The following is a 15,677-nucleotide window of genomic DNA, read 5'->3' as shown; positions in this document are numbered from 1 at the left end:
GTGTGTGTGTGTGCGTGTGTGTGTGTGTGTAAAACTTTTTTTTCCCAATGGCCCTAATCCTCTTCCGTAGGCTTTGCACTGGACAGGAAGGGGTTGAAAATTATAATAATCATAAAAAGTAATTCAGGCTGTCAGAGACATGCATTTAAGTAAAAAGTACACATTTTTCCTCTGAAATGTAGTTGAGTGAAAGTATTTAAATAAGGTACTTCACATGCCTCACTTAAGTATACTGAATACAAGAACTCAGTACACTAATAAATAATTAAACCAGCCCATTTCCATGTAATTCCCTATACTTCAGTCATTGTATTGCTTTGAACATTAGCAGGTCCTGGGTCTGAATGAGCTAACGCTTGTCCTTACAATACCTGGCGTTACACTACATTAAAGATGCTCAAAGAAATACAGCAGGTAACGGCATAAGGTATTAATTTATCCAGAAATACCTACTTTGGATCTGACAAACGTTTGATAAATGGAGAGTAAATTGTAACTATATAAACTGTTCTAACACTAGCTAGTTAAGTTTTGAGCTAACTAGCTTAGCCACCTGCTATCATGTTAACAGTTTAATAACCTTCAGGTGCTGCGGCTGTTGATGCTAATGAAACAACCAAGAAAACACACAACTGGAGGAATTTTAGTACTACTATGGACTGAAGGACATACTTTTCACAGACTAAACTGCACTGGTAAGTCTTCCTATTTTATTTTTAGCTTGAGTGAGCTACAAGAGTGAAAAAAAAGCTTAATATTGTCAAAATATGTGATATGTTTGTCAGAAAAGGAATCCAACAAAGGTAGTGAAATAAAGCAGGAAATGTACTGTATAGTAGAAGAAATGAATTATGTTGGAAAAAAAAAATACCAAGACTAACAGGCAACTAGAAAATCCTATGGTCACTTTTTTCCACAGAAAAACTAACAAAGTGACTCATACAACAGAATAAAAGTTTAAAAATGCAATTAACCATACTCTAATATTTCAATTAAATGCATATATGATTAAAATGAAAATAATTAAAAACAAAACAACGCAACAGTTTCTGTATCAAAAGTTCGTTTTCACTGGTTATTAAAATATGCTTGTTTAGCAGTAAAAATAGCAATAAGAATTTTAAGGTTTAACAGCAACCTGCTGATAAAACAGTCTATTCAATCCTGACACTAAAACAGATAATGACCGTTACAATATAATGTGATTGTGAAACCTACTGTATGTCATCATGGTGAAGTGAAATTCAAAAGTGGAAAAAAGTTTTCAGAAACCCTTAAAATTTTACACAATCTCAAATGTTATCATGCAATATTTGTGAAAAATCTTTTTTGTGTTTCAAAAGGTGTGGATGCATCAGACAGACACAAAAAAAAAAATGCAATTCCCTGGATGTGCTTCATTATCTTGTTGAAACATCCAGTGTTGACCTCAAGAGAACAGAGCATGTGCAGAAGAGAGCATGTGGGTTTGAAAAATGAAACAATACTTGTTGAGTTCAATGACATAAGACTGATTGTGTATGCAATATATGACAAATGATGGGGTGTCCAAAAACTTTTTTCCACCACTGTACATCATTGACATGAATTGGTGGTTGTTAAAAACAGTAAAATGAACACTCATTGCCCACCTTGTAACTGAATTTAAATGAAAGCAGAGGTAAATAAACTTGACTTGTTAGCATTTCCTTGACAAGGTAACAAGTGTTTTTGTGACATCCAGTGCAACGTGTTGTAACTGTGCTCCTGCTTGTGGTGCAGTTGCAGCTGCTGGTCCCTGGTGTGAAAGGATGAACATGGAAGATCTCCAGCTTGGTATGTAAACAGACATGCACACCTAAACAGATACACAGGTTCCATCTACTTTATATGACTTTGTACTGCCACAGTCCATTCAGATTTGAAGGATGGACGTGGTATGGGACCACATCCTGAGCCTGACCCTGAGGAGCTGAGTGCCTTTACTGATCTGTATGGTTCCCTCAGATTACTTCTGTTCTGTCAGGTACAAAAACCAGTCTTTACCAGCATCGTGGAAGCTGAATGTTCAACTTCAAATGACAATACCATCATGTAAGACACCTACATGCTGGGTCAAATTACAATATCATCTTGTAAGACACCTATATACTGAGAACAGTTACTTTGGAAAATTATTTACCAAACTTACTAAAATGCTAAAACTTATCTGAATAAAATATAGATGTTAAAATAGTGTTTGAATCATAATCATAATGTTTAATTATACAATCACATACAGCTGTAAGGTTCTGTTCTGTATGTTTCAGGTGAAAAATACACATTTAGTAATGTCTATTTTCTTTGATAACCAAGCATGTCTTGGTCTGTCACATCACAGTAATGTTCACAATAATCACAGTATGACCTTTCCACTAAACCTTGCAGCCATGGTCTTACATGTTCCCTTTCTAATGTCATAAATAAAGCTCATATCTGCTTATCTCTTTCCTCTGGGCAGATGAACAGTGAAAGGTTTTTCATTCCAGAGGAGCACGCTCGTTTAGAGACGTTTTTGCACACATTCAGTTTGGCAAATGCAGAGGTATGAAAGGATCTGTGTCATATTAATTAGAGTTTAGTTAAATAATTAAGGTATTAGAAAGAAGCTGATCATTTCTTTTTTCACAGATCGAAATTCATCTTAAATTTAAATTCAGCCAGAGCATCCTCCGACAGGAATTTAGGTAAAACTACTATAGTTAACTATATTCATGTGCGTATGACCTCAGTAGTCCAAAATACTGACTATATATTGTAAAGTTAATTTTGTTAATTGTAACCTAACACGGCAAAGCAGTAGATCTTGAATAGCAGTATACTTTGTTTTTGGGTTTTGTTTTTTTATGAGTTACAACATAACAAATGCTGGTAATAAAATAAAAACTACAACAATGAAACAGTTCAGAAATAGAAATGAAGAGTTAATTTTCTTTGGTCACATTCTTACAGAGTGAAGATCAACCGTAATTTTACTCTGGCAGCAAAGCAGTCAGTTTCCTTGGATGTCACGTGTAACACACAGTCAGTCCTGCTGTTTTTTTTGTTTGTTTTTTTTAATGTGGAGCTGTTCATGTTTGAGTCAGTGTTCATCTACTTTCTGTAAAAACAGGCCCTGAAATTGTAGATGTGTTAAGGAAATTACATCATTGTAATTATTCTACAGTAGAAGATGATGTTTAAATACTGCTGAAGGTGACTCCTTCCATTGACAGACCTCCAGGGTTTTTGGTGAAAGGACGCTGGTGTCAGGGAGGGCACCCTGTCCTGGGTAACACATTACCACTCAGTATCCCACCACAGGTCATAAATCAAGGTCTGTATGGGGTGCTCAGCCTTCAGCCAGTCACACTGCTGCGCCCCTGTGCACTTCAGTACCCCAACCTGGCAACCCAACTCACCCATATACAAATATCCTTTTCTGATTGTATCCTATTATGACGTCAGATGTCAAACTGATTTCCTTGACTTAACATGTGGCCAGGTGTTGATCTACAGCCCTAGTAAAGTTCCAGTCACAGGCCCCTCCGTCTTTTTCCAGAGCCTCCCTTCTCATCTGGACTATCACGAACTGGGTCTCCGTGGCCTTCACTGCTCCAGCTTCCAAGGTTAACAGCAAACACTGTTGGGAAAATCACATTTCTCTAAAGATACTTAAGTGTCAGTTTTCATGAACAGCCTATAACCTAAAACAAAACAGTAAATTCTGTCCTTTAAAGTGCATTTCTGAAAACTTGGATACGTTTCCTGATGACTGAGTTGGGTTCACATTAATGGTAACCACCTGTTTCTAGTTGAGAAACACAGCCCTAGCCCAAAGCTGCTTATAAACATTGTAATGGTTTCCAAAGAGCCCATGATTGAAATCAGAGGATGGAGCTGGACAAAACAATGGAAGTACAAAAAGAGGACTCATCCACAAACACAATAACAATAATTTGGAATTTAGTGTAATCAGCCTCACTGGTATAGAATAACAGAAGAAATGCTGTGGAGTGGTTTCATGACCTAATTTCTCTGAAACCGGTATTGCATAATAATTGTTTCTTTTTTCTCTTAAATTACACAGTGAATCACAACCAAAAAAACGAAACACACACAAATCCACATAAATCACCAGTTGGTCACTGAACAAGGAATGAATGAGTAATTGTGTATTTTTTCTCATAGTATAAACCAACTTCTTTACACGGACTTTAACTTCCTGAGAGAGGATCCTCTGTCGCATGGTTTATTTTTTTTTGTTGCACTGGGTTTACTCTGGCCTGAATACTTTAAAACACTGCTATTCCCAACATAAAAAGACTTTGTAAACATCTGTGAGGATCTGTTACTTCACTGAACTGAAGGTAACTAGTGTTTTAATTAAAGAGCAGTAAAAACTAAATATTTGAACAATTACCAGCCAAATCCAAGGGTGTGTCTTCCATTTACCCCAAGGTTATGTTGTATTCTTGTGATCGCTGAGACAATCCACTGATGCTGTAGGTGATCAGCTAGTGTGGACTTGCAGTGGGTCTACTAATAACAAAGGAGAGCATCAATAATGATTATGTTTCTGTCTCATTACATTCCATTTACAAAAATATTTCGACATCCTCTGCAGAGCTTGTGCACAGCGATGGTACTGTGTACAGAGTAGACCAAGGAAACAGCGAGGAACCAGATGAGAAATCGATTGTTCAGCCTTTACACCAGAGTCTCTTGATTTCCCTCTTCCTGCAGCACAGTGACCCCTTCACCACACAGCTCTCTGACATTGTGGGTGAGACACAGCTGCTTTTATAATCATAAAACTCAGGGTGGGAGTGTCTTACAGTTCTTACAGCTGAATGTGAGACGTGGTTTGCACAGCAGCTTCAGCATTAACTTGCTCTGTGATTCTCCAATAGTTACCGAGATGCTGATAGAGCACCACCTAGAGGATATTCTGAACAATAACAGGCAGGCAGTCGTTAGTGCTCTGCAGACGGAGCTGAAGAAAGCACTGAAAAGCCAGACTCGCAGAAATAAGGCAAGTTTGACTTCGGTATAACTGATATTATTTGATGGGTATTTTAACACCAATTATGAAACGAACATTCAGATACCTTCAACAACACAGCACAACGCGGTTACATTACACTGACTTTTTTTTTTTACTTTATTTTTATTTGTTTTATCAACAGACACAGGGTTTCTACAGGTCATTAAAAAGCATTAAAAGTCATTAAATAAGTTTTGTGAAAATTAAGGCCTTAAATGGCATTAAAAAGCATTGAATTCAAAGTCCAAAGGCATTAAAAAATTAAATACAGTTGATGGAAAAAAAAAGCATTGTTATTCACGATTAATTTTGATTATATAAACATTTAATAATTCTGATCAGAAGTATAGTGTGATGATTGACAGGTGGAACCCTTTAATTGGCTATTGTTTACAGCCGAGGCATGAAGTCATCAACACTGGATGCTTGGAATGCAACGTGCTGTGAGCTGTGGCGAGAGAGCAGAGGGAATATTAGCAAATGTTGGAAAAATGGGAAAATGCAAGTTTCAGCAGAAGTGATTAGAGGAGGAACTATTCAGAACCTTAAAGCCTGCCGATGGTAAACCATCATGTATATATAAAACTATATATGAAACTGTATCTGCAGTTGGACATGGGCAATACATTTGTTTAAAGTGGCATTAAAAAGGGCATTAAAAAGCATTGAATTAGATTTGCTGATACCTGACAATACAACATGGAACTAGGGGTCACTGGTTGAATACAAAATATTTAAATGACACACAGTAGTAATTATGCTTTTTGTTTATAGTCCAGCCATTTTCTCCAGTGCTTTGTGAAGATCTGTTCTTTGATCCGTAGGTAATAAGTCAGTCTTTCCATAGAGTAGATTTCCTCTATTATAGCCACTGATCCTCACGGGGTGCATCAGTTTTGAGCCAGTTGCTTGTAATGGCTTTTTTGGAAGCAGTTATAAGAATTTTAAAGAGGTATTTGTCTTCTTTCTGTATTACATCTCCAGGTAGCAATCCCAGCAAAAAAAAAAAAAAAACTTGGGGTCCTGAGGAATTGTGAAAGTCATAATGCCCTCAATTATTTCAAAAAGCCTTTCCTTGAAAGACTTCAATTTTGTGCATATTACACTGACATTTTAGGTGCCATTCCCTAAATGATCTTTTTGATCAAACCAGAAATTTTACACAACATTGACACAATAGTATGTATGAAAGACTTTAATACATTACCATCACATCATATCTTACATAGAGAAACTCTAAAATGGCATTCTTGATTTATATTTTTATCAATTCTGTCTTTTTTCTGTACACAAAATGCAGCAGCTGATATGCTTTTCAGGCTTTTTTCTTAGCTACATTGTATATTTAACATTTTTGAAGCTTTTATCTACAGATAGAAGAAACATCTAATATGAAGATCTACCCTCTGATGTAGGGAGGTTGTGCTTTAGACATTAATAGCAAATAATTAACATTTAATCAAACAAAACACATATTAGCAAATAAAGAAAACTATTATTTTAACTCATATGTTGTGTTTTACATCTAAGGTTCAAGAGAAGATGAATTCAGCAGCTGAAGTGATTCTCAGCTCATCTATCAGCATCGTGAGCTGCAGCAGTAACGTGGGTTTCAGAAATGCCTGTCTGAACAGCATGAAGGTCAGGAAGTGTTTATACTTTTACATGTGTTAACAATTACATCCAAGCAAAATACATTCCAGTCATCCATTACTTATAATCACATACATGCAGAGACATAGTTGTATGTGTTTTTAGGTGCAGAGCACACATGAATTGTCAGCGTCTCTCCGTGAATCACTGAGGAGGGTTACGTCATGGAAATTCATTCCCAAGGGCACATGCTACTCTGCTGAGGTAGATGAGAATTTTGTTGTTTACTATCACCATCCAATTACTACAACAACAATCTGACCCTGGAGACATGTGATTTGGTCTTACTTCCACAGATTGAAGAACATCCTGAGACTATGGAACCCACCAGAACAGAAATTTGATATTCCACTGACGGCTGTGAAGCCTCTTTACAAACACAGGACCACTCTTGCAATTTAAGTTATACATTTAATTTTCTGTGTTACTTGTGTATCACTGAAAATCATTTTCGCTAAAATACATTCATATTACGTTTGTGTTTTAGCTGTAGGGTACAAAAGAGGTATTGCCTCAGATTTGTTTCTTGGTAATCCTGTGTTTCTTTGCTTTAAATTCACTGATGTTAACCATTTGATACAGTATAAGATAAATCTTTACAACAGTGTTTCATATTCAGGTTCATTGACTTTAAATACATGAGGTGTGTTGGCTTTCACTCAGACTGATCCTTATAAACCTGTAGAGCTGTAATTAGTATTGTTGTGAAACGTGTTGAACTGGAACGACCACACGGGTTAAATAAACTGGGTTGAACGACAATGCCTTTGCAATATTTAATCTGAACCTCGGTGACCTTTAGGTGGCGCCAAAGCAGCAAGACTTTTATTATTTATGTTTTACCTCTAACTTCCGCTTTCCTCTGTTTCTTTGTGTCGTAACTTCCGGCCGCCAACACCGGCAGCGCTTTTTCGCGGTAAAATGAAATGTATACTTGTCATCGAGGAGATTAATTTCTTATCTTATATTCACAGCTTTAACTGATCGCTCTGATTCATAATACCACCATAAATCGTTCAGTTCAGTGAATCGTATTTTCGGTGTTATGCATTAGCATAGCATAGCATAGCTGAAGTGTCAACAAAACACCGGACTGTGATCATCTTCGTACCTAACTGCGTTCGTTTAATTCAACATAAAAGATGTCATCAGTAACTCAGGAAAGTTTAAAAACAGAGCTGGACATGTTCGGCATAGACTGTGACAACGAGGACGTACTGGACAAGAGTAAGTAGCCAATACTAATATGCGTTTATTCCGTGTATTTAGTTGCTACTGTAGACGATTGTAAACGCTCTTCTGTTTCTAAAGCATCTAAACTTTTATTAATTTTAATATTAGTGGACCCTCTTTCATATCAGTATTCTTTTTTTTTTTTTTTTTTTTTTTTGTCCGGTAAAGTAAGAGTTGTGGAAAAAATGGTTAAACTACCTGTGGTTTTCCATGCACATTACATTTTGACTCTGTTTTTGTAACCTTAATTGTTTCTTAGATGGTTCCAAACATCTGACCTTAATTTAATTATACTAATATTATCAAATATACCGACGTTAATTAAGCTAATATATTTATTACATTTGTAAAGCAGACAATTCATGTGTGCTATGCTGTATTTTTTTTTTGACTCAGACACACTTGAAAACATTTACACAACAAACAAGTTACATTTATGTCAAATGTTGACGTTATCCAGGAATTATTTCTCAAGTTCCTCATACTGTTAATAACTGCTGTGTAATGTTTCAGTGGTATATCCACAACAAAATATGTCAAAATCCATTTTATAAAACTCATACTGCATTAACTTTGCATACATTTCAATATTGAAGTTTCACATCAGACACAATATCCACTGTAATATCCCCCTATGGCTGTTTTGAAAAGAAAATATTCCAATATATTTTCTGTTAATTTTGTACTTTCCTGAAACAATATCCAGCCTTTACTGGTAGGGCATCAATATAAAGCTGCAGTGATTATAGGTTCCCTTCCAGAAACACAAGTTCCTCATTTTCCATCTAAAATGAAGGACATTAAAAAATAAATAAATTTAAAAAAAAAAAAAAAAGCTCTACCTTCTTTATGTCCTCATAGAACAGTAAAACTAAAAATATATCTTACTTTCAATTTCACCAATAAACAGTGACTGTCCTAATCTGCTGTTCTTTATCATTTACAGTATTTGTTGTAATGTCTGTCCAGGTTCCTCTATTTACGTGAAGTTTGATGGTGTGTTTTGTTTACTTCATATCTCAGTGGTGGAGCAGTGCATTTGCAACAGGGTGAAGGTGGATGAGATGGTGCTGGAGTGGGTGGCTTACAGCACCACGAAAAATGGACTGAAGCTCACGATGCAAACACTGGAACAATTTGAACATGAGGTGACAAGAACATGTGGCTTTTATTTCTCATGGCTTGAAGTGTTTACATCTGTCCAAATTGTATTAATTGTAATTTTGCTGCTATCATTTATTGTATTTTGTTATTATATTTTTTCTAATACTCTGTTCTTATCCTCTGATATCACATTCACCATTCAACTCCCTTGGCAGATTTTAAGCAAGAGGAATAAATCCAAACAAAGCTTCAAAAGAGAAGAAACACACAACAGAACCAGAGACATTCACACACTGCAGGACTTGTATCCTTTACTGTATGAATGTAAATACACTCAACAAACCAGTAGCATCTTGTTATATGTAAAATGTTTCTGGTAAAATGTATGACAGACCTTGACATAATCTTTAGAATCAAAGCTGAGGAAGAAGAGGAGAATCTACTGGACTCTTACTCTACTCCTGCAAAGGTAAGTGTAACTTTTACATCAGAAAATTATAACCAGGGACTTTTTTTTTCACTCTTCACATATGTGGCTCTAAGTTTTATTTTGTATTTGGTCTGTGTGTTTCCAGGGGTCTCAGAAAAGAGCATTAACAACCCCTGAACACCCTCATTCAAAGAGAAGTGTAGCTCTACTTTCCAGCCCCGGTCTGCTTCTGTCTCCAGCCAGCTTCTCTCCCAGGTACAAAACAATACCAACCAGACTCTACTGATACTTTAATCATTATTCTACCTTTATTTTGACCAAGTGTATATATTAAAATAGGGGCTTCTTCAATATAGGTGGGAAAAATGTGCAATGCACATTGGTGATATTGTAATGAAAGGCAAGGAATAGAATAGTAGAAGCTTAAGAATAATTGTTGTCATTAAACTGCAAAATGAGTGAATCATCTAAAAAAAGGTAAAATGTGAGTGATTAACATCTTTCTGCAGTTTTTATGTTTGATCCATGTTATATGTTGGAAAAGTGCTTTTAGTTGATCATTAATTAGTTTTCTGCCAAGTATTAAATTAATCAACCAGTATCTTGATCATCATTTATTCAACTTAAGTAATTTTTAAGGATGAAGTGTAATTTTTTTGATTCCAGTGTCTAAATTGTAATCATTTTCCTTCTTTCTTGCATATAAACTATGGACCAAATTGAGGACATTATCTTATGCTTTTGGAAACACTCATCTGCAATTATCACTGTTTGTTGATACATATTAACTAAACAACTAATCAATTAACTAAGAACATGCTTTAACAGATTAATGGACAATGAAATTAAATAAGTCACAGCCATTAGTTTTGTTGTTGGTCCACAACTACTGTTGTTCAACTATCAGTGGTGATTTACCCTCATTATTTCACCATTTACCAGATTTTAAAAGCTTCAGCAAATATCAGAGCATGACAGACACCAGAGCTAAATGAAACAACAATCTGTAAGACTGATTTGTTTCTGTAATATGTGATCCATCACTGATCCTTTCCTTTATCTTCTTCTCCAGTGTAACTCCCTCACAAAAGTACAGCCAGCGCAGTGCGAAGGGAGAGGTGATGGTCTCATTCGGAGCTGTGCAGGGCACGCGATGGGCCGGCAGGAAGACTCCAGGTGCAGGAGTCCAGGTGGAGCTGCTGGAAGGGCCTGAAGACAGTCTGTGCAGCAGCTACAAGTACATGTTCCAGAGACTGCGCGATGTGCGAAATGGTGAGTTATAACAGGGACCGGCATTGAAAATAAAGCTATAAACACTTCGGTTTGTGCTATATAAAAATAAACAATAAATAAGCAAGCTTTCCATCAGACCTTAATGTCTTTAAAGGTTCTGCAGAGGAAACAATAGACTGTAATAATCCTAGAAGTACTGTCCAGAAGTGGCCTTTTTTACACCATTTTGCAAACGTACTTGTGGTTATCTTGTGCATTCTGTTCAATTGCACAATACTGCCATTTGTTTTCCCTTATTTTAAAAAAGGAGTTCATCTGTTTGTATGAGATTAAAAATGTGAAGAATTTTAAAAGCAATATCACATTCCATGATTTAAGTGTAAAAAAATCTCTTGCCATTTGTCTTTCACAGTGTTGACAGAGAAGATTGAGGAGCTGGGGGAGGGTCTCAGGTCTCATTTTAGTATTGAAGAGTTCTCTCCTGTTTCTCTTCCTGCTCAGGTACCGAGCAGCGAATGCTGTGAAAAAGTTTTCCCCAGTCAAACGTTTTAGTTATGAAGCACATGTACCAGAAAATTATGACGCAGCATATTCCAACATGCAAAACCAGCACTGACTTGTGTTTTTGTGCCATGTCACCTGCAGGATGTTATCACTGTGTTGGGTCAGGTGTGCTGTGACAGTAATGGAAAACTGAACGCACAGTCAGTTCTGTTGGAGGCAGGACCAGAGCAAGGTGGTCAGCAAGTACCCGTTGACCTATCAGAGCTAAAAGAATACTCACTGTTCCCTGGTCAGGTGAGCAACAAGTGTGTGTTAAATTGACAGACTGATTTAAGAAAAAAACTGATTTAAACAGCTAATAATGCATGAATCATCATTTTAAATACTGGATCAAACAGTCTTTATGCAGTTGTCATGAGTACACAGCGGTGGTTTCTCCTTTGCCTGTGCACTGAGGTTCATGTGCAGCAGGTTATATGGCCACCAAGAGTAACCAGAGTATGCCAAGGACCTGGGCAGGAGATTTACCCAGCGTCTGACCGAGAACTCTGACAATTACCACATCACAGGCCCACACAGAATCTGAAAAACTCTAGTCTGTTAAGTCATCTTCTATCATCAAATGAGTTAAAACGATTGTGACTGAGTTAATGACCCACTGACAATATTATATGAAACCTGGTATGCCTAAAAATCACTCAAATCTGCTGAATCCATTTGGACCTGATTCTGTTTTCTCCTGGTTTTTCATCTGCAGCCATATCTGTATGTGCCTGCTATTAATCATGTCTGTTTTAACGCAGGTGGTAATGATGGAGGGGATGAACACAACAGGGAGGAAACTAGTGGCTTCCAAACTCTACGAGGTCAGCTCCACTTCAAGTGTTTTAAAACATTATTTGTTTCAGATATTGGAATAAAAGTAGCTTTTAAAACTTGGTTTATGCATCAGCTGTTAACAGCCTTGTCTTTTTCAGGGTGTCCCTCTTCCCTTTTACACTCCTGGAGTGAAAATGGAGATGGATGAAGGTGAGAAATTATATCAAACATGAATGCATCCATGTAAATGTTGATCTAAGTAACAGTACAAGGCATCAATATGTGTGGTGTCAGTTTGTGTTAGACAGATCTTTGTCTCTTTGTTCAAACTCTATGCAGCAGCAGAGCCGATGAATGTGCTGGTGGCCTGTGGACCATACACTCCCTCTGATGGGCTGACCTTTGACCCCCTGATTGACCTGATTAATGTCATTGTCAAGGATCGTCCTGATGTCTGCCTGTTGGTACGGTCACTTTCTTCAGCATCACAGTCTGTACTTCTGCCACATGATAAAATATAATAATCCTTTATTAGCTGCATGACAGGGAAATTTACAGTGTTACAGCAGCATAGGGATAGTAATATTAAAAATAAGGATTAACAAAAGAAATATAAAGAATAACAATATATAAAGTAGTATTCAATAAAAACGGTAATAATAAATAAGTACAGAAAAATGGAGCAAAGAATGAACTGTATTTACAACAAGTTACTAAGCTAAGGGCCAAATGCACCATAGTAACAACACATTGTAAAAGATTATGTTGTGGGTCATATCTCTTGATTCTCCTTTCTCCTCAGCTTGGACCATTTGTGGATTCGAAACATGAACAAATTGAGGTCAGTGTGAAATGTGCATGTGTCTTAATGTGTATTTGAGCTGTTTGATCCTTAATTTATGTCTACTCTTTCTAAAACAGAAAGCTCAGGTGACTGAAACCTTTGAAGCCATTTTCTCACGGTGTATTGAAAGCATTGTGGATGGCACCAACAGGTTAGTCTCATACTCGGTGTCTGCTTTGCAATCACAAGGACCATAAGAAGTGTGATTTTTCTCATAGCTCCTCTCATATGTTTTTATTAAGGTGTTAGCTTGTGTTTTTTCCCTGTAATCAGTGTTGATGTTTTCCTCTGTTCAGTGTTGGCTGCCGCCTGGTGTTTGTGCCTTCTCAGAGAGACATCCACCACCATTTCATCTACCCACAGCCTCCGTTCACACTGCCAAACCTCAGCAAGGAGCAGGCCCAGGTCAGAAACACTGCTATATCCACAGTGCACTATCCAGCTGGCAGCTGGAAAGTGTTAAAACAACATCTTTACTCATCTATGTTTCCAAACAAAGTCAATTTTGTGATTTTTTTTTTTTTTTTTTTTCCGCTCTACAGCGCATAACACTGGTCCCTGATCCCTGCACTTTGCTGATTGATGGTGTGACCTTTGGTGTGACCTCCACTGACATCCTGTTTCACATGGGAGCAGAGGAGATCAGCTGGTAAGGACGTCAAAAATACCTGTATATTCACCACAGTTGTAAAGCTGGATGACAGAATTTCTGTAGGTCTAAGTATAAAAGCTTGAGATGAATAATGTTCTTAAAATGTCTTAAATTCACTGGAATATGAAGGTAATTATAATTTTCCTAAATAGGGTTTCTGTGATCATGGAACATAGAAAAGACATGGTATTTTAAACTTTGTTGACTTGGAAAAGATGTGAAATTTTGCAAAAATAATCAAAAGTGGAAGCTTTCAAACTCAGTCATCTAAGTGAAAATCAATACATTACATCACTTTTGAATCAGCAAAAGTTATCACTGCTAGGATGGGTTTTCCCCCAAACCTGATACGAAAATAAACGGTAAATCCAAATTTTAAGAGTTCTGTTTACTGCGAGGATACCCAGGACCCCCACATTAATTTCTGTTGCGATCTGTAAAAACCAGAATTGGCTACACTATAACAAGACAACGAATTAAAACCATTATGAACCAAGAACCACTAATACAGACTATGCAGCCCAGTCATAGTTTTTTAGAGTACACATTGGAGGTCTTCTATTAAAAATAGATTGTTAAAGTTAAAATTGCTTCTGTTAAAGTTACTTCCATCTAACATAGATGAGTATAAGTTCAATGAGAATGAGAGAAAAGACATAAGTCTCATAATGGTCTTAATAAGGTCTTAAATGTAACTTGTCAAAACCTGACTTTAATGTGGATTTTAACGTAATATACTATATACTCATAAACAGTATACTTTTGGTGACACTAGGAAGAGCCAATTTCTTATTTTCACATGAGCCAGGTTAGAAGAAGGGATGTTTAAATATCCACCACACGCAGAATCACATAAATATTAACTAGAAGCACTCGGAGAGCGCAGACCTCCGCCAAGGCTGATCAGTGCCCCCCCCCCCCCCCCCCCCCCCCCCCCCCCCGTGGGCCCCCCCACCCCCGATCACCACCAAAATTTAGTCATTTCTTCCTTATCCCATTTCCAACAAACCCTGAAAATTTCATCAAAATCTGTCCATAACTTTTTGAGTTATGTTGCACACTAACGGACAGACAAACAAACCCTGGCAAAAACATAACCTCCTTGGCGGAGGTAATAATGTCATTGTTGTGTTTTTCAGTGGAACTGGATCGGAAAGATTCTCACGCATATTAAAGCACATGTTGACGCAGAGAAGGTACGAGGAAAACCCTTCACCCTCACTGGTTCTGTTTGGAAGTATCTTATCGTTTACCCACTGGTGCTGTGTTTAATTTCAGTTATTACCCTCTGTATCCGCCTGTGGAGGACGTCAACATGGACTATGAGAAGTTCCAGAGCTATGGTCAGATGCCCCTCACCCCTGACATCCTTATTATTCCATCTGAGCTTCGCTATTTCATCAAGGTACTCCTGAACCTGTCCCACAGCCTGAATATCTAGTCTTGTTAGTGCAGAACTAAAATGTGAACTTTATTTTATTCTATATTATATCATTTCTTTCATCCAAAACCTACAGTTTGTCTCTCATACAGACAAAGCAGCGACAGAAACTTATATGAAGTCAATTTAATCCAGCAAAGATTTACAGAAAGATGCAAACACCACTGAATGACTTGACATTTATTTTTTAGGTGCAATGCTATTTTTAGAGAACATTTAGACAGTAAAGACATTTAAGAACAGTTTTCGTTGATTGTGTATTTAACCCTCATGGCCTCGTATCCTCAGGATGTGGTCGGTTGTGTATGCGTCAACCCGGGGCGTCTGACCAAAGGCCAGGTGGGCGGGACCTACGGCAGGCTGCTCATCCAACGCCCCGCCCCCTCAGAGGACGGGACAAGACAGATCCCCTGTTCCGCTGCTCAGGTGGTGAAAATCTAACAAGTATCGAGACCTTTTTATGCAAGTTAATTTTGTATGTTCCTTACATGCTGTGTGCTCTTAAGTCATGTTGATGTAAAATATGTAAAAATAAACAACTTTACTGTTAAGATCATCCGGCTCATGGTTTATTTTTGGATGATTAGCACATTAGGTCATGGGATCAGTTGTAATGTATTCTGGATGGCGCTGTATTTACTCGATGCAGGTGAATAAAATGTAGCTCTTTATTATATTTACTTTGTGTTGGTGACATGTGGATTGGGTTAATTAAAATTA

General features: G+C 37.2%; 2 protein-coding genes and 1 long non-coding RNA gene across 5 annotated transcripts; all 3 read left to right on the top strand.

Moving 5' to 3' along the window:
- Positions 1-294: 294 nt before the first annotated feature.
- On the top strand, positions 295-2,858 carry LOC115426703 (uncharacterized). Its single transcript, XR_003936389.1, has 4 exons — positions 295-695; positions 1,762-2,005; positions 2,480-2,563; positions 2,650-2,858. It is a non-coding gene; the product is annotated as an uncharacterized LOC115426703 (long non-coding RNA).
- A 25-nt stretch (positions 2,859-2,883) lies between these two features.
- On the top strand, positions 2,884-7,291 carry top6bl (TOP6B like initiator of meiotic double strand breaks). Its single transcript, XM_030145050.1, has 8 exons — positions 2,884-2,889; positions 3,214-3,429; positions 3,503-3,626; positions 4,625-4,783; positions 4,911-5,032; positions 6,575-6,685; positions 6,803-6,901; positions 6,994-7,291. Exons 1-8 carry the CDS (start codon positions 2,884-2,886, stop codon positions 7,039-7,041), a joined length of 885 nt encoding a protein of 294 aa, XP_030000910.1. The 3' UTR covers positions 7,042-7,291.
- A 283-nt stretch (positions 7,292-7,574) lies between these two features.
- On the top strand, positions 7,575-15,513 carry pola2 (polymerase (DNA directed), alpha 2). 3 transcript variants are annotated; one of them, XM_030144848.1, is made up of 18 exons: positions 7,575-7,924; positions 8,954-9,078; positions 9,250-9,338; positions 9,446-9,503; positions 9,610-9,719; positions 10,537-10,736; positions 11,110-11,198; positions 11,343-11,495; positions 12,005-12,067; positions 12,179-12,230; positions 12,363-12,484; positions 12,823-12,861; positions 12,942-13,015; positions 13,161-13,269; positions 13,395-13,513; positions 14,656-14,712; positions 14,795-14,921; positions 15,246-15,513. In XM_030144848.1, the coding sequence occupies exons 1-18, from the start codon at positions 7,840-7,842 to the stop codon at positions 15,396-15,398; spliced, it is 1,824 nt and encodes a 607-aa protein (XP_030000708.1). In that variant the 5' UTR covers positions 7,575-7,839; the 3' UTR covers positions 15,399-15,513. The 3 variants fall into 3 exon arrangements, with proteins under 3 accessions (XP_030000708.1, XP_030000707.1, XP_030000709.1); XM_030144847.1 differs by having other exon boundaries at positions 12,360-12,484; XM_030144849.1 differs by having other exon boundaries at positions 7,840-7,924; positions 12,360-12,484; positions 13,407-13,513; positions 15,246-15,398.
- Positions 15,514-15,677: the final 164 nt, after the last annotated feature.

Source organism: Sphaeramia orbicularis, chromosome 10 (genome assembly GCF_902148855.1).
Source record: "Sphaeramia orbicularis chromosome 10, fSphaOr1.1, whole genome shotgun sequence".
In the NCBI taxonomy this organism is placed as follows: Eukaryota; Metazoa; Chordata; class Actinopteri; order Kurtiformes; family Apogonidae; genus Sphaeramia; species Sphaeramia orbicularis.
Note: the sequence above shows the minus strand (reverse complement) of the source record. Positions and strands in the feature narration are given on the sequence as shown.

Excerpts from the sequence above, each read along its gene's own strand:
- pola2 (XM_030144847.1), top strand. The coding sequence starts at position 7,840 with ATGTCATCAGTAACTCAGGAAAGTTTAAAAACAGAGCTGGACATGTTC. Across the intron at positions 7,925-8,953 it reads CGAGGACGTACTGGACAAGA|TGGTGGAGCAGTGCATTTGC; the intron begins GTAAGTAGCCAA and ends TTCATATCTCAG. Across the intron at positions 9,504-9,609 it reads CTTACTCTACTCCTGCAAAG|GGGTCTCAGAAAAGAGCATT; the intron begins GTAAGTGTAACT and ends GTGTGTTTCCAG.
- top6bl (XM_030145050.1), top strand. Across the intron at positions 5,033-6,574 it reads GCCAGACTCGCAGAAATAAG|GTTCAAGAGAAGATGAATTC; the intron begins GCAAGTTTGACT and ends TTTACATCTAAG. Across the intron at positions 6,902-6,993 it reads GCACATGCTACTCTGCTGAG|ATTGAAGAACATCCTGAGAC; the intron begins GTAGATGAGAAT and ends TTACTTCCACAG.